Here is a 24,653-nt window from a genome sequence, read left to right on the forward strand (position 1 = left end):
AGAGTCCAGGTTCCATTCATTCATTCAGACAGACACACATGGTGTTGGTAAACTACGTAGTAGTCACAGCTGCCAATCTGCGCCTAGAGCCCCTTCCGACTACCTCCTCAAACATACAGCAGTCATACACATTCACACGAGGCAAGGTGGTTGAAGTGTCTTGCCCAAGTACACAATGACCATGAAACAAGTAGGGCAGGACATTGGCCGACTAGCTCTACCAACTGAGCCACAGTCGCCCCATGTATGAACTACTAACAGAGAAATCCAGGACAGTCTCTAATGGTCACTAACCGACAAAAACATACTCAAACGCATTAAAACAGCTTATTTTAACCACTAATACTGCTCCAAATAACACCAAACCTCTGCAGTAGCGTGATAAGAGTCCCTACACATTGGCCGAAGCACCAACAACGTAGTTAGTGAACCTGGAGTTTATTAAAAGAGTGTTTTGAAAGACTTACCTACTGGCCCCTGGTTGCATATATAGATTGTTTGTATGCTGCGTTCAACTGATTGTGAGAGTTTCTGACTTCTGGAACTGAAAATACCAAGTTATGGTCTAAATTACCTTCATTAGGTATGTGAATAAACATCACAACACTTCTGTTTATATGAATAGATTATCCAATCAGAGGACCTCAGAGGTTGAGTCAAATGGTACAAACACAAGGGCTTTTTCCCCCTTTATTTCCATCCTCTAACCCTTTTGCCTGCATGGCTCCATGTTTACTAATAGATCAGACCATGAATCTAATTATAAAGCACAAATATATTGATTGTCAACAGTGAGTGGGAGGCATCTGTTTACCTCAGGCGCAGATTGCTGACCCAAGAATAACAAATGTGAAATGTCTGAGAGGGTACAATGACATTTGTGCTATCTATTATTTTAGTTTAGCTTTATTTTGATGTTGGTTTGTCTACCTTGCTCTTTTTGTGTCATAATTGTATCCCTCTGTTTAATAAAATATGTCTAAAATTAGATTTTACCTATCACAATCTAATCCAGTGTTTGGCGGCACGATGTCCAGGATGTATCGCTTTCCCACGACAGACGGGAACCACCTACGGGTACTGGAGCAAATGGCTGAGAGCGTTCTCTCATTAAACATCCCTAGACAGTTTGTCAAACTGCTGCTGGAGGAGGACGCAGCCAGGTACATCCACACTCATACACTTCTAACATTTTACTCATGGCTCTTGTCTAGTTTGCCCAAGATATTCCATTTACTGTCACACGAGATGAAGAAAGCAGAAGGAAATAGTGAATAGTGAATGAAAATAGTCACGCATCCTCAGACAGGTGTATTAATGATGTGAACTGTACGCACACCTTCACTCTCCTCTGTATAATCTTGCTCCTATTCTTCCTTAACCACTCTCCAGGGTGTGTGAACTGGAGGAGCTGGGAGAGTTATCGCCCTGCTGGGAGAATCTGCGGCGACAGATTGTCTCTCAGTACCAGACCATAATACTTGCGTACCAGGAAACACTGTCTGACCTCAACAACTACAGAGGTAAGAGGTTTCCCAATGGCCTCTGAAATAAACGGTAAATGGACTAGTACTTATAAAGCGCCTTTCTAGTCTTCTGATTACTCAAGGCGCTTTCACAGTGTTTGTCACATTCACCCATTCATTCACACTGATGGCAGTGGACATCTACAGACCATCTAATCTGACCATTCACACCACATTCACACACCCATGCACAGCACGGGGAGCAATATGGGGTTCACTGTCTTGCCTAAGGACACTTCGACCTGTGGACCAGGGGAGGTGTGGATTGAACTGCCAATCTCACTAATGGAGGACGACCCACTCTGCCATTGAGCCACAGTCGCCCCGTGATACGATCATATAAGTTTAAAATTAGGTTTCCTGTCCCTTTTGTCCCATTCATTTTTTTTTCCTGTGTCTATCTGATCGTCCTCAGGTCCATCTTTCAAAGCCAGTAACCTGAAGGCAGAGAGGAAGCTCGAGTTCATGCCAACCAACCTACATGTTCAGAGGATGAGGGTGCAGGACGAGCTGGGCTTCGGTGAGGCATTTAAGAACATGGACAAACCTGAACGCACTCACTTCTCTTCGCTTGTCACACAAATACATTTCTCCCTCTCCAGAACACACGTACGATGTGATAACGATCGGAGCTCCAGCGGCTCACTGCCAAGGTTTTAAAAACAGCGGTTTGAGGAAACTCATCCAGAAATTCGAGGAAGCAAAGAAACAGTAAGTTCAGAGTGAGCAGACTTTGGAAAACAGACCCAAAATGAATTAATTTGCATGTTTTCCCCCTTCAATTACAGTAATATTTGCCCCTTTTTGTTGCTTTATTCTTTATTTTAAATCTATTGTTAAAACATTTGAATCCATACAATATTATTTTGTCTGAAAGTAATCATCTTTACATAACAAAGGAATGCATTGTTTCTTAAACTATTGCATTAATTCTGCGGTTCAGTTTTACGGCTTCCTCTTAATTTTGTTTTTGTTACTTTTTATTGATCAGCGTTTATGAGGAGGAATGGTGAGTTATTGCACTGCTTTGCTTGTTTTCATTTGTTTGTACACGGTTTGCCTCTCACTGCCTTGTACTACCTATATATATATATATATGTACATATACATATATATATATATATATATATATATACTTTCACTGTTTCTTGGAGTTGTACAAAAATGATTTTCAAGCATTGTGGTTGAAATGGTGAATGGATATAATCTGCAAACACTTGAAACATTGCAAGACGTCACATTGTTTATGCACATGATGCGTTTGGTATTAACAGTGTTGTGGTTGAAAGTCATTCAAACACAGGTTGTCCTAAAACAGAAAGGACAGTCCTAAATTTAGACACATATCTGCACTTGTAAGACATGTAGACATTAAAACATCGAGTAGATCGTCTTAAGTTCTCATATTTCTGAATTTCTAAAGTGAATGGTATCACCCCCAGTCCCTTGTATGGAGGTTAGTTTCATGTTGTTTCTGTGTTTACATGTAGCACTGATTATGACTGTTGTTATGAACAGGCATGTGCATGCAAATGCAAAATTAGAGGGAGGGTCCAAGACTCAACAGTCAACTTTTCACATTTTGAGTGTGTTAAGTGTCATTAGCCTTGGGATACAGACATGCTGCTCAAACCACTGACTCTGCTTACTGCAGCAGCGCCCTCTCCAGCTCTCAGTCCATTGTCTACATACCCGAGGACATCGTCCGAGCCAAAGAGATCATCGCCCACATCAACACGCTGAAAACTCAGGTCAGCTACTACGCAGAGAGGCTTTCCCGAGCCGCAAAGGATCGATCTGCCAGCGGCCTGGAGAGGACGCTAGCTATTCTGGCTGATAAGGTATGCTACTTTTTATTATTAGTCATAAGCACTTCTGTTGTTTTGGACTGATGATATTTAACTCCTCTCCCTCTCAGACTCGTCAGTTGGTGACTGTGTGCGACTGTAAGCTGCTGGCTTCAGCCATTCAGGCCCTGAACGCAGCACGGCCCGAGTACATCGCCTCCAAAGCATCTCCCTCCGCCGACTCCGAGCAAGTAGTCCTGCGTAATGACCAGGACACGCTGCTCGCCAAGTGGAGTGGTCGCAACAGCCGATCCTCCCTGCATATAGACTGGCATGAAGAGGAGTGGGTGAGTTATTTCAATCATTTCACAGATTCCACACTAAAAGGTAAAACTAATTTATATTATCCAGACTAAAGTTAGTCGGAATGGAACATTATTCATATACAAATATATTAGCTAATTAAAAAAGCAGTCAAATTTAGATTGTTTGGTACATACTGTTCCCAAAAGTGAAAAGTACATTTGTCCAGTGCTAATTTCCATTTAGTTTTTAGTTGAACTGCCAGAAAATGTGCTACATCATGACTCAATATTGTATATGACGTCTATATGATTGTTTCTTACACTAAGTAATTCAGTCACATAATTTGTCAGTGCACAATATGATGAAATGAAATTACATTAAATGATGTTACGATGAAATAACACATAAAACATATAGATTTAAAACATATAAAAGGTTTAAAATGCATAAAAGTTCATTTTTAAAACATAAAAGATGGATACAGTTACAGAAGTTACAGTGCAGTTTACTGAAAAGCAGCGGCTAATAGAAAAGTCGGGCAGGGATGATGCCTATCGTCTTCCCCTGGAGCTTCACAACCTTGACTGTGAAAAAATAAGTCAGGAGCTCCAGGGAGTTGGGGCCCCTGCACAATCCCACACAGGGCCCTTCAGGTGGGCAGGGCTGATGCCTATCCCCTCTGTATTCCCCTCGAGCTCCACAGCCTGTGAATGTTACCCCTTGGAAAAAAAATTCACTTAAACTTTATTAGAGTTTCAGGGGAAGAGAGGGGGCACAGGCCTGTTTTATGCCCTCTGTGAAGGCCTGTAGGTCGGCCTTAGGGGCGGTTTATACCCCCCTACTCTCTGGAGCTTTGACTTAGTCATGTTTTCAGTTTGACACTGAGGTGCTCCATAGTTAGGTGGGGCAGACAGGAGGGAGCCTGCCTGCCATGAGGGCCCGTAGGTGGGCCTTAGGGGCCACTGCAAGGCCCCTTGTGTCTGGAGCTTTTGACTGTCATTTTTTCAGTTTCACACTTAGGAGCTCCATAGTTAGGGGGGGGTGGCAGACGGGAGGGAGCCCTGCCCGCCGTGAGGGCCCATAGGAAAAACTGATGCCTTGTGTCCATCTGTTCTCAGGAGAAGGTTTGGGTGAATGTGGATAAATCTCTGGAGTGCATCATCCAGCGTGTTGACAAGCTGCTTCAGAAGGAGAAGAGGCCCAGCGTCAGCAGTCAGGACAGTGTCCAGACGGACCTGCAGGGCAGCGCCAGTAAGAAAGGTAACACACACACACACAAAGCACACACTGTTGGTTTCTGTTCTTTGTTGTCTAATACCTTTGGATTTTGTTTATTTTTTTATATTTTGCTCTTTTTGTTAACATACGTGAATAAGTGAGTGATCAGAAAAAGAAACAAATTAATTAAAATTAGTTTTCAAAGGCATGGAACTAATACACATTTAAAAAAGCAGCAGATTAATGTTTAAGCAGAAAATATCTAATAAATGATCTTTAATTCATTCACTTTCATTGACATTGCATACATTTGAGAGTGTAAATCAACATGCTGCTGTGTGTGTCTGTGAAAAGGTGAAGAAAAAAGAGCTTTCTGGATCAACCCAGGGAGTTTGTCACAGGGAGCATCATCATCATCCTTATCACCTCCAAGACCATCATCACCACCTCCACCGTCCTCCTCCTCTCTGCCCACCCTCTCATCTGCACAAGAACCCTGTAGGTTGTTTTCACCTCTTCATTTTTGTTTTGCTTCTTCTGTCAACCCTGTCAGCTGTTTCCAGGTCAGTTTAGTTCAGGATACTCACTTAAAAGAAACCATAATCTATTATAAAACCAAAAAACTGTCTCATGTGAAGCATTTAGCTTTGTGTGCAATCTCTCTTGTCGTCTCTTTGGTCTGTCCACGATGTTGCAGCATTTTTTTACTCTCCAGCTTTGCCGGCATTAAGTGCTGCAGCCCTTCAGCTAGCACTTTTATCTGAGATTTTGTGCTTACTCTACATGTTGTACTGGACCAGGGTCACGTGTCTCTGCAAACCTTTACTTCAAAAATGCTGCAGAAAGGTGGCAGTGTGGTGAGAAAAGGACCAACAGCCCACCACATATTTTTTGCATAGATGTTTGACCCTGGTTTTTAGTGTTTTCTGTGTGTCTCTCTGCTGCCGAGCGCCTGCTAATCATGCATGTTGCACCTCCATCCCCTCTTCCAGATGGAAGCCCCAGTGCTGAGGAGGCGTACCCAGGTAAGAGCTGCTATCCCACCCATGCTTCTCTGCCTCTTCCCCCAGCTCTCCAGAACTCTGGTTCAAAAGAAAACATTTGATTATTATGTTAGATTACTGCAGAGAATGAGCCAGTCAGGTTTTTTAAATTGGTCCTTTTACATGATATTTAGCTGCTCATGCTAAATTACATACAGTACGTTTACCCTAAAGGGCATCTTCAATGTTTAGTTTCTTCTTTTTGAAAGGGATTTGTTAGAAGTGGTAGCTCTTTGTGTTTTTGGAAATGTCCAGCTTGGAAATGTAGGCCATCTTCAGGATTCATTTGTAAAAGACAAAACTTCAACATGTACTGGAGCTTCACCCCCTAAAGTGTGGTCTCTATCAGCGCTTCTGCTTTTCCTGTTGCCTCTCTGTTCCATCTGTGCAGTTTGTCTGAACAACTCCTCAAAGATCAACTTAATGAATTCACTTTATTCATACTAATTACCACTTTAACTCAGTTGGAGAGTTAGATTGCATTGTGTGTGGATGAGTGGGATGGGTGTATGTTTTTAAAAAATCTAACCTCTGTAATTTACTTTCCTGTCGATACCTGCACTTTCTGTGTGATTGTGCGTTTCCCAGGCGAGTGGAGCGAAGCGCTGTACCCTCTCCTCACCACGCTCACAGAGTGCGTCGCCATGATGAGTGACAAGGCCAAAAAGTCCATGGTCTTCCTGCTGATGCAGGACAGCGCCCCGACGATAGCCATGGACCTGACGCTACAGTACCGCCGCGATGTCGTCTTCTGCCAGACGGTCAGCACAAAACACACACACACACACACACACACACAGACACACACAGACTAACATGCTCATCCTGGACTGACTCACACTGAGGGAATCGATGAAGAGTTCATAAATCTGTAAATATCACAAAACTGGAGGCTCCACAGTATTTACACTGAGCCAGTAAAGGAAACGTTTAAGAAATAGACAGGAAGAGAAGGGATTTCTTCACCTGCAGACCCACAAACTCCCACTCTCGAGACGTTTCAGACGTTTCAGATATGTACCCAGAGGTAGTCAACTTATTTACAGTCTCTTATTTCTGTAGCTTTGGTTACATCAACAGTTATTGTGACTCTATCGTTTGTAGTACATCAGATCTCTGCAGCCTCAGTTGTTTACGTATTTTCATCTTTCTTTCCCGCGTGAAAATATAAAAACCTCATGTTGGTTTGAATTAAGTGCACACCACCATATTTAATTTAATTAATGGAAGCTGTTTTGCCGACAGCTAATGTCGTGGGATTTGACAAAAGTCTCATCAGACATTCAAAAAAGAAAACTTTATTTTACTTATTCATTTAAAAAAACCTTTAAATAACTATCATTTAAAAATATTCTGCCAATACAGTACAGAGTGTGTGTGTGTGTTTGCTGCAGCTCACCGCTCTTATCTGCGGCTTCATCATCAAACTGAGGAACTGTCTCCGTGACACAGGATTCCTCCGACAGCTTTACACCATCGGCCTGCTGGCTCAATTTGAGTCCCTGCTCAGCACTTATGGTACAATCACGCACAACCACACACAACCACACACACACACACACACACACACACACACACACACACACACACACACACACACACACACACATGATCAAATCCCCAGCAGCTCCAGATGAATCTGATCATCGGTGTTGTTCCCAGGAGAGGAGTTGGCCATGTTGGAGGACATGAGTGTCGGTATCATGGATCTTCGGAATGTCACCTTTAAGGTAGGAAGATGTTTTATAATCCCCATGATGCCCCTGCAACTCCAGGAATATAGTGAAATGCTTCTTTAAACTATGGTTAGACTTACTACGACTTTTGTGATTAGTATTCATGCTTTACCACTCGATAGTAGACAGAGGAAAGACTCTGAGTGCCGATATCATGTCTATTTAAACTAATAATATGTGAAATAAGGTGACTCAGGCGACCAGCAGCTCCGCCCCCGACATGTTGCCGATCATCACCGGGAACCGCGACGGCTTCAACGTCCGCATCCCACTGCCAGGGACAATGTTCGACGCGTTGCCGCGGGAGATCCAAAGCGGCATGCTGCTGAGGGTCCAGCCGGTGCACTTCAACGTCGGCATCAACGAGCAGCAGACGCTGGCTGAGAAGTGAGTGAGTTTGAGGAGAAAAGAGTCTTCGTCAGCTCCACACAAGTTTTAGAATGATGTGCGTGGCAGATTAATCCAGGCTGCTATACAAACGTGTATGTCAGAAAAAATGTTTCTTTGTTGCTCAGGTTTGGAGACACATCCCTGCAGGAGATCATTAACCTGGAGAGTCTCTCCAGGCTGAACTCATACTACGAACAGTTTAAAGAAGTCCTGCCTGAGGACTGTGAGTACTCAAGTGTACTAGAGTTCAGCAATAATAACAACAACAGGGCAGGGAAATACCTTTTCATACACTAGGTGCTGTTGCAAAATGTACGCATGTATCTTCAGTGGTAGAAGTACATTCAGAATATAACTTCCACCACTATTACTTCCAAACAACCGTCTATATCAGCAGTATTAATTCCTCTCTCCCCTGCCTTTGTTTTCTATCCAAACATTCCCCTCCTACATTTCCTACATTTCCCATCTTCCCCCACAAAACTCCCTCAGGCCTCCCGAGGTCTCGTTCTCAGACTTGTCTCCCCGAGCTGCTGAGGTTTCTGGGGCAGAACGTCCACGCCAGGAAAAACAAGAACGTAGACATCCTGTGGCAGGCAGCCGAGGTGAGGTTTACTGCTTTGTTGTGCATCAAGATACCCACAATATATCATATTTAGGTAATGGCAACGAAATAACTTAAACGTTTTGTCTCGTTCTGTTTCAGATCTGCCGCCGACTGAACGGGGTCCGTTTCACCAGCTGCAAAAGCGCCAAAGACCGCACGGCCATGTCGGTGACCCTGGAGCAGTGCCTGATCCTGCAGCACGAGCACGGCATGGCGCCGCAGGTCTTCACGCAGGCCTTAGACTGCATGCGCAGGTAGGAGGACTTTACTCTGGCTGAATGGGGGGGGGGACACAATGGGAAATCATACCTGGGCAAAACAAGAGTGAGAACTTAAAGATCCAGAATATTTTCACTTCCTGCTGCAAAGCGGTGAAGGTCAGAGGGACACAAATGCACGGGTAGGATGTTTTGCCCATGTGTGATTTGAACAACGTTGCCTGCTTCCTGAGCTGTTTGTTCATCTCAAAGGGGATCCTTGAACATTTTGAAATTCAGTTGGTTGCTCACTTCACCAGACTCTTGGAAAAAAGGTTTAGATTTAGTTGATTTCCATTGTTAGTGTCTTTTTTTGGGACAAGGTTCTGGAGAAGAGCGTTTCCTAACTGATATTCAAGTGAGAGGATCTTCCTTCAGTCATGTGTTGAGCGTGTGTGTTGGTCTGTTTGTGCATCTTCTTGTCCTGTCTTTGTCTTCACATCCGTCTTTTCTCTAAAGCTTTTTCAGAGTCTTAGTTGCACTTGACAGACCACCTTTTTGTTTTTCCCTCCTTCCTTTCCTTCATTCATTTTCAAATTAGGTGGTAAAAGAACGTTTTTTCCAACGTTGCAGCCAAGACAGAGAGTTTCTTTTGTTTTTTCCGCATGAGAAATTCGTCTTGCAGCATGTCGGAAACATATATACAAAAGCAAGTTCATCCCTCATTAAAACAGTTGTTAAAAAGAAAAAATCATTAGTGATTATAAAAAATATTAAAATAAATGTCCTTTATGTTGCAGCTGAAGAAAGGAAACAAACACGTTCCCAGAGAGAGTGCCATTTTCCAAATGATGTTTTACACATGTTGTAGTTGTGATAAAGACAGAAATACCCAACATTATCAAAGACAGCAGACAGTGACAGAAGGATGAAGGTTTAACAGGAGTTTATATTCACAAACAGAGCTTTATTGATATCGATCCACGCTGTAACAGCATCGTCTCACTTCTCTCTTAAAGTCCCTGCAACTCCCAAAAACAAAACAAGTGTTTATATCTTTGTGTCAAAGGTTGTGTGTGTTCAAAGGACAGTTGTATGTGACTTTATATTTTGTTGTGAAGCTCATGTAAAGAAATATGTAATCACACATGTCTGCGTTGTACTTTATGTGCTCAATAAAGTTGCACTGCCGCACAGACTCTTGCATGTTACGACACATCTTCACCTTTCTCTCCCCCTCACATCTCTCCCTGTTCCCTCCCATCTGCCTCATCACTGAATTTAAGAGCTTGATTCACTTCTAACCCATGTTGAAAACCACGTGATACATTTTGAAGTTAAGTCTGCACCAGATTCTTTTTTAGTCTTTCACAATAAAAGCCCATTGCTTCTTAGGACATGCTTGTGTAAAGAGGTGCAAACGACTTCAAAATGTCTCAAATTTAAAGGTGTTTTGACGCATGTTGGTTTCCAGTTGTCACAAGTGAAACCAAGACACCTTTCCTGCCATGTTTCCCTTAATCCCTTCCTCCTCCTCCACCCTATGACCTAGAGTTAATACACATGGAGAGCCACAGCTGTTTATTTCTTAACATCTTTCTTAATTTTCTCTTTTTTCTCTCTCTCTTTTTTCCTCTTCCTCTGTGTTTGACTTTGTCCTGATTGGCTCATTTTTGCGGGGTTGTTTTATTCTGGTTGGTTTGTGATTCATCCATCATTTGTTGTGACCTCCGTATGATTTTGATTATTATTATTATTATTATTATGTCACACCATGGAACCGTCTGCACCATCGTGGCTTCGTTGTCATTGTGATTTTTTTCGCCGGCTCTGCCCTCTCATCACCTCTGTGCACGCATATGCACATGGCATCTGTTTGTTTTGGCTTTGTTGCGATACACGCTTCCTTCCCTTCTTCCTTCCCGTCTTCCTTCATGCAATCTTTTATTTTCTTTATTTCCTCTCATTCTTCCTCCCTTTCTTTTTACCATTATACCTTTTCTCCTTCTTGTTTCTCCTCTTTGTTTTATTTTGTACCTCAAACTTCTCTCCTCTCATCCTATCCTAACCTCCACCCGCTTCCCCTTACTTCAACCTTTTTTGCTCCACACCTCCTCCTCCTCCTCCTCCTCCTCCTCCTCCCACCACCTTCCCGTGACTTGGTAGAATTGGGACGAGGGAGGGAGTGATCCAGAAGAACCTGAGTGGCTTGCTGCCGGTGCGTGACTTCCGGCTGGACCCCAGCCTCCTGTACTCGCTGCCCCTGCTGGCCCTCAGCCCCAACCTCCTGGTGGTGTGGATCTTCCTCAGCGTGGCCTATTTCCTGGCCAAACTCCGCTGCAGCTGAACGGCCTCGAGCTGCTCTTTCTGCTCTAAGAGACTGAACTAATGTGTAATCCAAGATTCATGAGGAGGAGTGGAAATGCTCCACACTGACTCCTCAGGATGTTTCTGAAGCGGTGCCACTGTCCTGTGAGTGTGTATGTGATTCATGCACACTAATACTGTACAGAACGTACACACTGTCTAACCCTGACTAAGGGCTTTACAGGACTCATGTCCCCTTTATCAACTCCTCCTCCTATTTTTGTTTAATCGTGGGCACTTCCTGTTTCTTCTTTTCCAAGCTTCAAAGCGCCGCACATAGTTTTCAGGCCTGGGAAAATATCAACACAGTTACTCCACGTGACATTTAGACCGCCTGCTAAATCTGAAAACACAGATGCTGTTCGTGTTTCCACACTAGTGTTTTCAGGTCGATCTCCACCTGAATGATTCAGGAACATTTAGTCTTTTGATCGGGAGTTAAGACGCAGACAGTTTGGTTGATCAGTGTGACCACAGTCATCACACTGGGTGGGTTTTAATACAGTCATGCTCACAATGAAGTTGTTCTCATTTGCATATTGTTCTTTCCTTTTGTCAGACAGCTTCACTGAAATGCCGTTGGATGTTATAAAACAGGTCATCTGACAAAATATAGCTTAAAGACAGCTGCTGTATGGTGCCATTGGCTATATTGACATTTAAAATGAGTGAAAATTAGTTTTATTTCACTCTAGGAACATTTTTTGGTCCATTTTTGAGGAAAAACAGCTTAATATAAACATACTTTTGATTCCAGGCTAAACTAGAACTAGGTAAGCGTTTTCTCTGCATCCCCCCTGGGGTCGGTTATTAAAAACCTGGACCAAACAAATTCAGCTGGCTTGGTGTGAACACAGTCGTCCCTGTGTACCACGTCTATAAAACACAAAACTAAATCGTTAAGTCAAGACAAAGAACAACTGGTTTATACTCAAGGCTTCAGAAAAATGGTCTCTCTGCATTCACATCCAAACTCTGGTCCATGTTTAGTAGATGGAGCCCTCTAATGGACGTATTTATGATCTGTGTGAGTCAGTGAGCGCTCTGCCTTATTCTTCTTTTTCACTGACAACAGAATAGACATTAATGACAAAATGAAAGCATTGTATATTTGTGAATATGTATAAAAGAAATGGAGGTTATATAGAAAAATATCGCTTTCAGGAAAGAGTTGATTGTAGCGATCATGATATAAATCTTTATATATTATATTTATCTTACTTCTTTTGTGCAGCTTGTTTGATTTATCACTGTCTTCCATTTGCTTTTGCACCTTATGAGCTAAAGTGGAGGAAACAAAAACTTTTATTCATGGCAAAATGAAGTCGGCATACTCTGGCTTATGGGTATTGTTTCTGGCAGTGTCTGCTTATCTTATTTATTTATTTATGCTTTTCTAGAGAGTAGAAGGTGTTTTGCTTCTACTTCAGCCTGTGCACTTTCCAGCAGATCTGGGTCAGTAAGACTCTGTTTACATGCAGCCTAATAGATCAGTTTTTACTGACATTATCCACAAATCAATCAGTGTATTCAGTTCAGTGTCTGTCTCCCAATAACAGATACACTGAGGACTAAAGTGTGTGAAAGCGTACTTATATCCCTGTTAACTCCAAGATAAATGAACTGAACTCGTGAACCCTTCGGCCAGACTTAGAAGATCAAATTCAACGAAGACTTTGATGCACAAAGTTTTTCCTTTCCTGCTATAGAAAAAATAAAAAGCCTCTGCACCGTTTGTCAGCTGAGCCTGGCTGCTGGGTTATTTCTGGGTTCAGTTCATTTGTAAAAGCAGTGACATGTTTGATGAAATCGTTGCTTTTTGGACACTTAAATGGTCCCAACTGTGCCACACTAGACCAACCCTGAAAGTGAAGCTGTGTTTTTAAGGATGCAGCTCATTTTGTTGCGTATGATCGTAGGATATTCAGGGGCGCGTGTTTGATTATGCAGCGTAGAACAGTAGGTTCTCCGCCCTCCAGAGCATTTACGTGTACCAGTTTACATTTAGTCCGATTTTATTGCATAAGCTGGTTCAGATTGCAGCTGTTGTGTTAAAGCTTTAAGGTTGTGTCAAACTGAGCTACAAGACGACTGAATGAGGAATGTATCCATGTGTGTGCCAAATGCTTTAAGTCAGGTTTCCTAACGGGTGAATTCAGGTTTGTAGGATCTGTGTTTGCAAAGAGCTTAAGCAAGAAAAGCTGTGGTGTCTTTGTCTGAATGCACATCCGCCTCGTTTTAGTGCACGTGTCTTAGAAATGAGAGAAAAACGAGCGAGAAAATGTTTAGTTTTGACAATTTTCAACGCACGTTACTCTTTCAGCTCCTCAACTCACACTTGTTTTCCTCTTTTTAAGAAAACAAAAGCTTATTTTGCTTTCAAATTGTGCACTCTTCATAGAGCTTCCTAGAAATAATGTGTTTTGTGATGACGTGTACCCCCACACTTATTTATTATGTGGTTGTGATTATTATCATACAGTTAGTGATGCAGCCAAATTCAGCTACTGCAGTGTCAGTGCCAAGAAACTATAAAGAAATATACTAAAACATTGTTTAAAAGCAGTTTTTATTACTGGACACGTCCTAGAAGAAAGGGAAATCAAAACTGCGTGAAGCACTCCTCCACAAACCTTAGGATAAGAAAGTCCAAGAGCCTTCAGGCCGCTTTACACATCGGAAACCTGCATTGCAAAAATCAATGCGTTAGCCTGTGAAGCTAAACGAAAGTCTCCTCCACAGAGTTTCAGGCTCCGTCTCATTAACATCGACCCGGTCAGGAAATGGATCAGACCAAGAATAGCGTCCTTTGGGAGTTCACCGTGCTCTAATGACCCCTGAACAGTGTAATGATCCGTGCGCTCGCGCTCGTGCATGCAGTGATGTCACTGTTCTTTCTGCACCGGTGCTGGGAGAGAGGGATTGAAGGTGGATTTATTCTCTAATCAGTTTGAAGCAGCGCGTAGAAACGTATGTTTGTTAATACTGACATTTATGTGTCGTCAGGAAAATCTTAAATGCTCAAACGGAAAAATATAAGATGCTTCTGACTCTGTTGCACTTTTTACATTTTAGGAGTTATTTGCTTTCTACCGCAAAACAAATCCCAAATGTTAATCCACTCCTTTTTACTGTTATTTCTATTTATTTTATGAAATGCGTGCGTCTAATCACTCCAGTTTAGGACTACCTCTGTGAGATATATGTTGAACTTTATTTAAAAGCTATAAGAATTCATAAATAAATCCATCTAATATACAGATATATATAAATATATAATCAATTCCCTTTTAGAGCTTGAGAAACGTCTTAATGTTGCAGATGTTTTTTCTTTTCTTTGTTTTGTTCTCCCTATGAATCCACATGTATCAGAGAATATATTTGTATTGCTGTACATAAATGATATTTATGTATTGCCTAAATGTTTGCTATACATTGTCTTGAGTTATTTGAAAGCAGAGAATATAAATGTGATATTTTGTGCTCATGACTGTTGGTTTAAATACTTCTCATGCTTAAAATTGCACTTTTAACCCTCTGACCGCTCCTGTTAATGATATTCATGATGTTATGTAATGAAAATAACGGTTAAAAGGATCATAATGCAATGAGTTAATGTGTTAAAAGGAAGTTATTGTTCAGAAGCAATGTCCACATTCAAATCTTAATCTAACAAATGTTTATTTTAGCTTTAAATAATAATATCCTCGCTGCATTTATTAGCTGTTAACTTTCATTTGCACAGGAATCAGCAAACAACAGAAAACGTATTACGCTGATTTGTTTTCATGTGTTCTTAGTGCTCTTCCTCCGACACTCAGCAGCAGTTAAGCTCGAGCATCGCTGCGTCCCATGTTGCTTTATATGTAAACCCAAGAAAACCTTTAGTCAGAGTGTCCCTGAACGCAACACTCCTGCTGTAATAAACGTTTTCTGCCTCCACCTGCAGAATATCACCTGACTGATGATATTTAGAGGTCTTTCCTTACTTTATTCCTCTCTCTCTCTGTGTGTTGCGTGCGTGTGCGTGTGACAAGTCTTTACTGATGATCAGCTGAAATCCATCATTTGTTGTTAAACATCATTGTCAGCATCCTTCACACCACCATAACCATCCATTCTGTTACTTTGCCCTCACTCACGGCCCCATTCTGTCTCCTCAGCGAGGGCTGCAGACGAGAAAACACCGTGAAGAACGTCGGATGCCGAAAGTACGCGTTTAACTCGCTGCAGCTCAAGGCCTTCCCTAAACACTACCGACCACCTGACGGCACCTTCGGGAAAGTGGAAACCTGATTGGACGTCTGCCCCGGGAACATTTTTTGGGATCGTATGGCCGTGTTTTGGGAAGTCCAAGATCAGACTTGGGTACAGTCGAGGAGCTGTGTTCAGGAACGTGACCGTTTAATTCGACTTATTTGAAGGTATACTCAGTGATCAACAGTTGCACCTTCCTGAGGAAATTCTACCACCTTAGTATAATAACTGTTTGGGTTTTTTTTGTATTAGTTGCCTTATTACGCATAACATGTTGAATACAAGACTGTGTTCTTGAGTTTTTACTTCTGTACATGAAGAGCACTGCCTCACTCCTGATCAAGCACTGATGTAATCAATGTCAAACACGCAAACATTTATATTTATGCTCCACAGTGGAAATCAAGAGATACATCATTAAAAATCATGGTTATCATGTCTCTGCAGTTAGGGTGTCCTCTACACACGGCTTACATGACATATTTAGGCTGTGACGTTTATATTGTGGTGGGAAAAAGACTCTTATCGTCTACAAGACTCATGAAAAGCCCAAGAAATAGTGACGACAATAACAAGAGTATATGATATTAGTGGCCTTTTCCTCAGGAGTTGTCACTTCACAGACTCAAATATTGACAGACAGCTTCCTGCTCACATTACTCTTCACATAGGGTCAGAAAAAACATTGATTGGAAACATCAGAGCTCGTTAAAGGATAACGAGGATATCTATAAGGTGGAGAAAACTGTCGACATATGCTTTAAAAGTAGGCAAGTACATCAAGGACAAGCTGCCAATCGTGAGAATATGGGCTAAATATATAATAATAATAATAATAATATAAAGTTGGAAGGCTGCATCTCTTCTTCACACCGTTCTGATTTTGTATGCAATTCTTCTGCTTTTTGATTTTAAAGAAAGACAAAATTTACCAAAAAAACAGTTTCACAGCATCAAATCTGAGGCAGCTAAACGCAATTTGGAAATCTAAACTTCATTCAGGACAAAGGGGAACAAGGGCGACACGGTGGTTTGGTGGTTATCACTGTTGCCTCACAACAAGAGGGTTCCTGGTTTGAATCCCGGCTGGGGCCTTTCTGTGTGGGGTTTGCATGTTGTCCCCGTGTCTGGGTGGGTTTTCTCCGGGTTCTCCGGTTTCCTCCCACAGTCCAAAGACGTGCAGGTGTTCGGTTCATTGATGACTCTAAATCACCCGTAGGTGTGAATGGTTGTCTGTCTCTGTTCGTCTCTATGTGTCCTGTGATAGACTGGCGTCCTGTCCAGGGTGGACCCCGCCTCACACCCGATGTCAGCTAGGATCGGCTCCAGCCAAAAAAACAAACAAAGGGGAACATTTGTTTTGCATTTCATCACTAATTTGTAATTTCCCCTTCTCGCTTCTTTTCCATTCAACTGCCACATTTTATTTGCAATGACCCGTCTGTGCCCCACGGGGGCGCCACTGCCCTGCACGTCCTGTGATTCCACTGCACCGTACAACCTCATCACAGCTCCGTCACATGTGACTTCATCTTTGAAGTGAAATGGTTCTCACTGGAACATGCACCACGCTGCTGACGGCAGACCTCCTGCAGACCACTGGGAAATACATTTATGCTGTATCTTTTTGTTTTGTCAACATACTGTGTCGTATACGTGGCATTTTATTGTAGAGTACATTTTCTGTCAGTCTGAGATCACCTGTCGAGGTTTGGATGTTGCTGGATATTACATCTTGTCAGTAGCTGCTGCTGAAATAAATTAACAATGAATTTGTCTTTTGTTGGTTTTGCAAATAAATAAATAAACATGATTTATTAGATAATTGATGTATCACATCTGATTGTATTATTTTTCTGTGGGATATAGACTTTAAATAATACATCAACATGTTTAAAATCAAATACTTTATACATATATTAATAAATATCTTACCTAGCACCTCTGAGTTATTGTCACTTTTGTTTTGGAGCATTATGCAAATAAAACAAATTAAATTACACTAAGGGTGCCACATATTCAGCATGTGCAAAAGTGTTAAGAACTACACAAAAGTCTGTGGACAACCCCAAAAATCAGCTTTTGTCTGCTTACCTTTGGCCACAGTTGTGTTTTACATCTTCTGTGGAGTTTTTGAGTTAACTTGGTGCTTTAATTTAGAAATATCCACCTGATTCACGCACACAGGGGTTTATAGTCCTTTACAACGTGTCATCTGTTAAACAATCATCTATGGAGGCTGGGTTTGATCTCTGGTGTACGGCTCGTTAAAGGCAGTCTCACTGTCCTTTTACACACACAGGCGATGTCTTGGGCGGCACTAAGCCATCATCAGCATCCGGATGTTAAGCTTTACACCAACACTGTGAATCAGGTGAGACAGACTCATTCTACGCAAAATGGGGAGGCGAGAAGGACGGCGCCTTGCACAGGTGTTTTAAAGGGACGTGCAAGGAAGAGGACTTTGTTCCCTGGAGCTTTAGATGGGGTTGGGGTTGGGGGGAATATTGCACTTTATCCATGATACAGGCACTTTTGTAAAGCAGTTGCACTTTATCGGGTTTGCACAGTTTGCATATTTATACACTATAGTTTATATAGTTTTCATATTTATTGTCATTTTTAATCTCATCTGTGCTGTAGGTTCTGTGACGGCCACGTGGTTCCACCTTAACATGAGGGACATGAGATTTAATGTGCTGTTGCGTGGTAAATGAACGCTAAGATGGCATGATCTCACTAATCTAATGTATGTTGTGTAAGTGTGTGTGTGTGTTGGTGTATTGGGAATGACAGTGTGTGTGAAATGTACTCACCAGTCTGCAGGGTGTTCAGGCAAAAGGCCTCACCAGGCATCGGGCACCACATCTATAGTTCTGATGTTAGACACACACCTGAGTCTAACAATAATCAAACTGTGACGAGCTTCAGCTGCTTGATAACGAGCAGAGCATCAGACTCAGGTGTGTTGGAGCAGAGAGAAACCTCAAACATGCAGGGCAGTGGCTCTGCAGGACCAGAATTGCCCACCCCTGATCTAGATCTATACAAGTAGGTGTTGTGTCAGGTCAGTTCAGTAATTTAACCCTACGGTATTGGGTACCTATGGCTTCAGTGTTCAAAAGAATGAGTGGCCTGGGCTAATGCCAGCGTCCTAGATAAAGTGGGTTTCAGGATGTCTATGAATGCTTAAGCAGCAGCCAGAAAAGGGTGCAGGGTCAGGGTTAAATTACTGAACTGACTGAACCGACTTGACACCACCCCTATTTTGTATAGATCCAGCTCAGGGCTGGGCAATTCCGGTCCTGGAGACCTACTGTCCTGCATGTTTCAGGTTTCTCTCTGCTCTAACACACACCTGAGTCTAATGCTCTGCTCGTTATCAAGCAGCTGATGCTCGTCACAGTTTGATTATTGTTAGACTGGGTGTCAGAGTGATCCAGCAAAGGGCCGTGTGGCTGCAGGTTTTCATTCCAACCAATCAAAAACACACCTGGTCCAACAAATCAACCGTGTGAAGACAGTTCAGGTGATTGAGTAAGTCGAGTCAGGTGTGTTCTTGCTTGGTTAGAATGAAAACCTGCAGCCACAGCGACTCTTTACTGGATCACTTTGACACCATGACCTAGATCCTGTCCCCCCCCAGTCCACCTCAGACTAGGTACTGTGTTACCCCGACAAGGCGGTGTCGATAATCCCGATCGTTACACTTATCCACGTTTTTTGGGAAGCAAACTTATGTGCAAAGTTTCCTCGTGCCTTTCCAGCATATTCCTCAAAAGCTGTACCTCCTGCAAACACATCCTGGGATTTATTTTGTATCCTTTTAGAGATTAAGATCTCTTCCAAGGTTTGTGTCAGGCCATAGCCTTTTATAATTGATTTGTACTCAGTATAAAAGTCATGATTTATTTCGTACGTCCTGTTAGGTCACATGAAAACCTGAACAAATTGTCTCACCCTCACACATCTGAGGGACGGACAAACCGCACTCACACTGAACTGTTGCTTTGTTGTGAATGGGTTTATATTATGCAGCAGGCACTCTGCAGACACTCTGCAGACACAGACGTTCACTGATGCTTCTTCAGCATGAACACCATCTTTGTCATCGGTCAAATCATTGGCGTGGTCTCCATCTTCGCCGTCCTCCTCTTCTTTCTTGCCAAACTGGTTTCCCGCCATCACCGCAGCCATTTGCAGGACGGTTACGGCTACGCTGTGCTGATCACAGGCTGCGACAGCGGCTTCGGGCACCAGCTGGCTCGATGTTTGGATCAGAAAGGGTTTGTGGTCTTTGCTGGGTGTTTGTCTCCTGAGGGAGTCGGTGCCCAGACTCTTGTCAGACAGAGCTCCGGTAATCTGAAAATCCTCAAACTGGACGTCACAAGTGATGGAGATGTGCAGCAGGCGAAGAAGACGGTCCTGGAGAACCTTCCAGAGAAAGGTCAGAGTTCACCACACTGTAGGAAAGCAATACCATAATGTGTATGGAAGCTAGTTTATATCAAAACAAACAAAATTATAACATATAAAATTTAAAACAAACGTATTTGTAAATCAACATGATGAGATACTAAGTCATGATTGTGTCTGAATCTCAAAATTTCTCCTACATTTTGACTTTAAAATGTAAAAGATTTCCTCAATTTAAGGTAAATTTCACTTAAACAAAGACATTCTTTTCCTTTAAGTCAAACATATTCAATATTAAGTCAGAATAAGATAAAAAATAAACTCAGGACTTGCTGTCTAATCACTTGATTAACCAATATTTGTATTCATTTTCTTCCATAAGTAAACGTGAGTCTGATTTAACACAAGTAATTTTACTTTATCATTCCTAAAATTATTCTTAAAATGTACAAACAAACGTCTCACATATAAGATACTAAACCCTAATGATGCCTTATACTTATAACGCTTATCTCATAACTATAAAAGCCCTCTTTTGTCTTTATGTGTCAGGTCTGTGGGCAGTTGTGAACAACGCTGGCATCTCAGACTGGGCCGAGATCGAATGGAGCTCTATTGAAGATTTCCGCCACATGGTCGACATCAACCTGTTCGGCTCCATCAGGACCTCCTCTGCATTTCTACCTCTGATTCGTGCCTCCAAAGGTTGTTGCGCCTACGTTTCACCGTAACCTCCCTGTGTTACTGTAGGGTTGTTAGACGTTACAAAACTAAAATGTGTGTTTTGTCTTTCAGGTCGGATGGTTTACACGTCGAGCATCTTTGCCTTCTTCAACTGCCTTAACATGGGAGCGTACAGCGTGTCAAAGAGAGGGCTGGAGGCGTTTGCAGATTGCCTACGTGTTGAAATGGCCCCTTTTGGTGTGAAGGTACGGCAATGATGCAAAAACAACCCCACACAAATCCTCTGAAGCATGAAGCGTAAGTCAACGACTCTTTCTTTCCCACTCTCAGGTCAGCATCATCCAGCCGGGTAATTTTGGGCGAGCCACCAACATCCTGAAGATGAAAACGGGTTTGGATATCTGGGAGAAACTAGACGACGAACAGAAGAGAACGTTCAACCAACACTACATCGACCTGGCCAACGAGTACTTCATGTCAACGTGCAGGTCTGGGTTCAAGAACGCCAACATGGTGATCGACGCGATGCTGCACGCCATCACGTCCGCTCAGCCTAAACGCAGATACCTGCTGGTCTCAATGACAGATATGTTTTTCTTCAGACTCCACCCGTTCCTCCCCACCGCCCTCACCGACGCTGTGTTCTCGCTAAGCTCCATGTACGCTACAAGAAAAGAAATGCTTTACGCTAAATAGGAAAGAGATGATGAGGGAGTGAGGTGGTGGAAGAATGTGCACGTCTGTCTTTATGTTTTCTGCAATAAAAAGATGATTATAACGAAAGTGATGTGCATAAGTCCAGCTGCTTTTGACTGAAATTGCTTTGGGGATAACGACGACCTGGACAGACGAGAACATGCACAGGCTTCGTCGTGTTTGTTTCTCCTGAATTTCTTTTTAAATACAAGCTACAAATGTGAGACATTAACCCGATAGGCTTCACACAGAATCTGCAGCTGCAGAATGTCACACACTCGCAGATTTTATGCCAATTTTAAAATAAATAAAACTACGTTGGCTACACGGTGGTGTAGTGGTTAGCACTGTCGCCTCACAGCGAGAAGGTCTTTCTGTGTGGAGTTTGCATGTTGTCCCCGTGTCTGCGTGGGTTGTCTCCGGGTTCTCCGGTTTCCTCCCACAGTCCAAAGACGTGCAGGTGTTCGGTTCATTGATGACTCTAAATCACCCGTAGGTGTGAATGGTTGTCTGTCTCTGTTCGTCTCTATGTGTCCTGTGATAGACTGGGGTCCTGTCCAGGGTGGACCCCGCCTCACACCCGATGTCAGCTGGGATCGGCTCCAGCACCCCCCGCGACCCCGACCCCGGGATAAGCGGTTGAAGATGAATGAATAAAACTACGTAACACATCTCAACTCTAGGAGAAATTAAAACTGCACCACCGCTGAAACTATAATAAAAACAACTCTGCTCAAGACGTTTGTATTTTTGCTCTAAACTGAAGACTGAAGTGGGGTTTGAGACCAAAAGAATGAACAATGTCAGCTTTTATTCCTGAGTATTTACCAAGAAATATGAAAGAAGTAACTGTTGCATCTGTGCCAGTTCTGTTGAGGTTGATAAAGCGGGTATGGCGTGTTTCACTAAAACCATCTGATGCTATCTTGATGTTTACTTTCCCTGTTATTGATCTGCAAACATTATGGTTCAGTCCAGCAGCTGCATACAACTCAGCTCAAGCCCCTGTCCAAGATGGCTGCTGCATTATCATACATGGCAGAAAGGGGCCTCTGGCTAAGCCCTGTTGAATATTAATAAATACCATTAACAGTTTGATGGTTTGTTGGTCAAATTCATGTAGAATCCTACAACTGTGTTACTTCATTCACATATTTCGTGGTATTGACACACATACGGTCTTAAAATAACACGTTTCAGTCAGAGAGAATCCATCGTACTTAGCAAACAGAAGGGTCAAGAGGCAGTTCAAGATTCAAGAAGCTTTATTTATCATTGTGCAACAGTTTCAATCCAAAGGAGGGAAAGGATCAGAGTGACAATAAGCATAAAACATAAAATTATCAAACAATAACTAAATGTGACAGAGTGCAACAGACATTGTGGTTAAACGCAGGTTTATACGATATACAACAATACGCAGCGTGCAGTTTAGCAGCATATTGAAATAAAATAAGTACAAACTGTGGTGTTTAGCACTGTCGCCTCACAGCAAGAGGGTTCCTGGTTTGAATCCCGGCTGGGGCCCTTCTGTGTGGAGTTTGCATGTTGTCCCCATGTCTGCGTGGGTTTTCTCCGGGTTCTCCGGTTTCCTCCCACAGTCCAAAGACGTGCAGGTGTTCGGTTCATTGATGACTCTAAATCACCCGTAGGTGTGAATGGTTGTCTGTCTCTGTTCGTCTATATGTGCCCTGTGATAGACTGGCGTCCTGTCCAGGGTGGACCCCGCCTCACGCCCGATGTCAGCTGGGATCGGCTCCAGCCCTCCGCCGCCCCGACAGGGACAAGAGGCTGAAGATGAATGAATGAATGAACAAACTAAATAAGTGATAAGGAGAGATAAGTATAACAGTGGTAAAAGTGTAGCAGCGTTTTTTACTGATAACACATAAATAATGGGCCAGGAAAGTTTTCATGAGCCCAAGATAAAGCTGTACCAAGAAACCTATGCTCTTATGCTTTTATTTTCTATTTCATGTTTTAGCCTCTATGCTTTTATGCTTTTATGTTTTAGTCCCTTGTTTTTTGCCTCCATATTTTAACCCTTTACTGTTTTAGGCAACAGTTTTTAGTCTCCAGTGTTTCCTCAGGGGGCTGCCAGTTAGGGAGTTGTCTCTGTTCTGGCCCGGGCCGCTGTCCCGTGGACAGTTCCGGCCCGGGCGACTAGAGGGCTCTGCACCTTGGTGCGGAGGCTCCTGTCTGCCCGGGTTGGGGTGGTCTCTGTGGCGGTGGTCTCTGAGGCGGTGGTCTCTGAGGCGGTGGTCTCTGAGGCGGTGGTCTCTGTGGCGGTGGTCTCTGTGGCGGTGGTCTCTGTGGCGGTGGTCTCTGTGGCGGTGGTCTCTGAGGCGGTGCTCCCTGCGACCTTGGACTGGGATCTCTCCCGGTGTGGTTGGCCCCCCAAAGGTAGCTTCCTCCAGCCTCCTCTGTACCTCAGGTCTCGCTGCCCGGACATCTCTCTGTAGTGACAGCTAGTGTTTGTGTAGGTGTGAGTGTGTGTGTCTGTGTGTCTGTGTGTCAGCGTGGCTGTGTGTGTTTATGTGAATGTGTGAATGAACGTATACATGTGTGTGTGTCTCTGTGCATGACTGTGGGGGTGGGAGGGTTCTTTTCACTTTCTTCTCCTGATTTTATTTAATGTTTCTCTTTTTCTGTACATCTCTGTAACTTGGCACTCTGCGATACTTTTCTGTATGAAAAGCGCCAAATAAAGGTTGATTTGATTTGATTTGAAACCAAAGCGGTGAGAAAAAGAAGAATGCACATGATCTAAAACACACACAAATTATACCAAGTAACCGCCCGAAGTCTCCGGACTTATTGACTCGCTGAAGAGGAGACTGAACCCCCCAAAACACACAGCAACTAAAAGAAGCTGCGGTAAAATAAGGTCAAATTGTCCCAATACTGTTGTTCCCCTAAACATATACGTGTAAATATCATGTTTCATATTAATTTTTTGATCTCGTATCCAAAGTGAATCTATGAACACCTACATATAAAGTGTTTAAACCCAATCCTTAAGAGAATGTATCATCCAGACGCCTGGGAGTCTGAGGGTTCTGCAAAGTGTCTAAGCTTTTCCAAGGACGGCGCTCTTCGGTATAAAGAAGTCGTATGTTTTTCCAGGAATTTCTTTGCCCCTTTGTGTCAGCAGTTTGCATGATCTCATCACCACATTGCCACTTGGATCTGACCACAGTTAGAAAGACATTTAACAAAATACCCCAAACTACTGTGGTAATTCCAGCTACAGCACAGACACACACGCACACAGGCTCACAAGGTGAAGACTGACACAAGCATCACTGTCTCTGCTGGTTACACGCCTGTTAGACATTCAGACTTTTGTTCTGATGCTCAGACTAACTTCTAACTGTACTCAGTGCATGCGGAGAGAATAACAAATGCTACAGTAGGCTTTGA

The 24,653-nt window shown here is 42.9% G+C and overlaps 2 protein-coding genes across 6 annotated transcripts in view; both read left to right on the forward strand.

Annotated features, from left to right (window-relative positions):
* Positions 1-17,375, forward strand: part of LOC310964913 (inositol polyphosphate-4-phosphatase type I A-like) — a 34,608-nt gene extending 17,233 nt beyond the window's left edge. Inside the window, exons 10-28 of one of the 5 annotated variants that reach the window (XR_014593767.1) lie at positions 1,016-1,163; positions 1,393-1,523; positions 1,942-2,046; positions 2,129-2,237; positions 2,518-2,535; positions 3,181-3,367; positions 3,445-3,660; positions 4,738-4,879; positions 5,192-5,335; positions 5,830-5,862; positions 6,469-6,641; positions 7,275-7,398; positions 7,543-7,610; positions 7,804-8,003; positions 8,132-8,229; positions 8,499-8,611; positions 8,713-8,867; positions 15,341-15,601; positions 16,702-17,375. Coding sequence is in view for 4 of the 5 variants with exons in the window: in XM_083938228.1 (XP_083794354.1) it covers positions 1,016-1,163; positions 1,393-1,523; positions 1,942-2,046; positions 2,129-2,237; positions 2,518-2,535; positions 3,181-3,367; positions 3,445-3,660; positions 4,738-4,879; positions 5,192-5,335; positions 5,830-5,862; positions 6,469-6,641; positions 7,275-7,398; positions 7,543-7,610; positions 7,804-8,003; positions 8,132-8,229; positions 8,499-8,611; positions 8,713-8,867; positions 15,341-15,473 (2,297 nt within the window). In the remaining variant the exon portion in view is untranslated. Of the gene's footprint in view, positions 1-1,015; positions 1,164-1,392; positions 1,524-1,941; positions 2,047-2,128; positions 2,238-2,517; positions 2,536-3,180; positions 3,368-3,444; positions 3,661-4,737; positions 4,880-5,191; positions 5,336-5,829; positions 5,863-6,468; positions 6,642-7,274; positions 7,399-7,542; positions 7,611-7,803; positions 8,004-8,131; positions 8,230-8,498; positions 8,612-8,712; positions 8,868-15,340 lie in introns of all 5 variants that reach the window. The other 4 variants (XM_083938228.1, XM_083938231.1, XM_083938229.1 and 1 more) reach the window with 4 other exon arrangements.
* Positions 17,376-19,526: 2,151 nt separating this feature from the next.
* LOC310964852 (D-beta-hydroxybutyrate dehydrogenase, mitochondrial) lies at positions 19,527-21,311 on the forward strand (the record flags this gene model as incomplete). Its single annotated transcript, XM_083938146.1, has 4 exons — positions 19,527-19,881; positions 20,403-20,555; positions 20,646-20,779; positions 20,865-21,311. The coding sequence occupies 4 exons, from the start codon at positions 19,527-19,529 to the stop codon at positions 21,228-21,230; spliced, it is 1,008 nt and encodes a 335-aa protein (XP_083794272.1). The 3' UTR covers positions 21,231-21,311.
* Between the last annotated feature and the right edge of the window lie 3,342 nt (positions 21,312-24,653).

The sequence above is a fragment of the Echiichthys vipera genome (assembly GCF_963691815.1).
Source record: "Echiichthys vipera genome assembly, chromosome: 23".
Lineage (NCBI taxonomy): Eukaryota > Metazoa > Chordata > Actinopteri > Perciformes > Trachinidae > Echiichthys > Echiichthys vipera.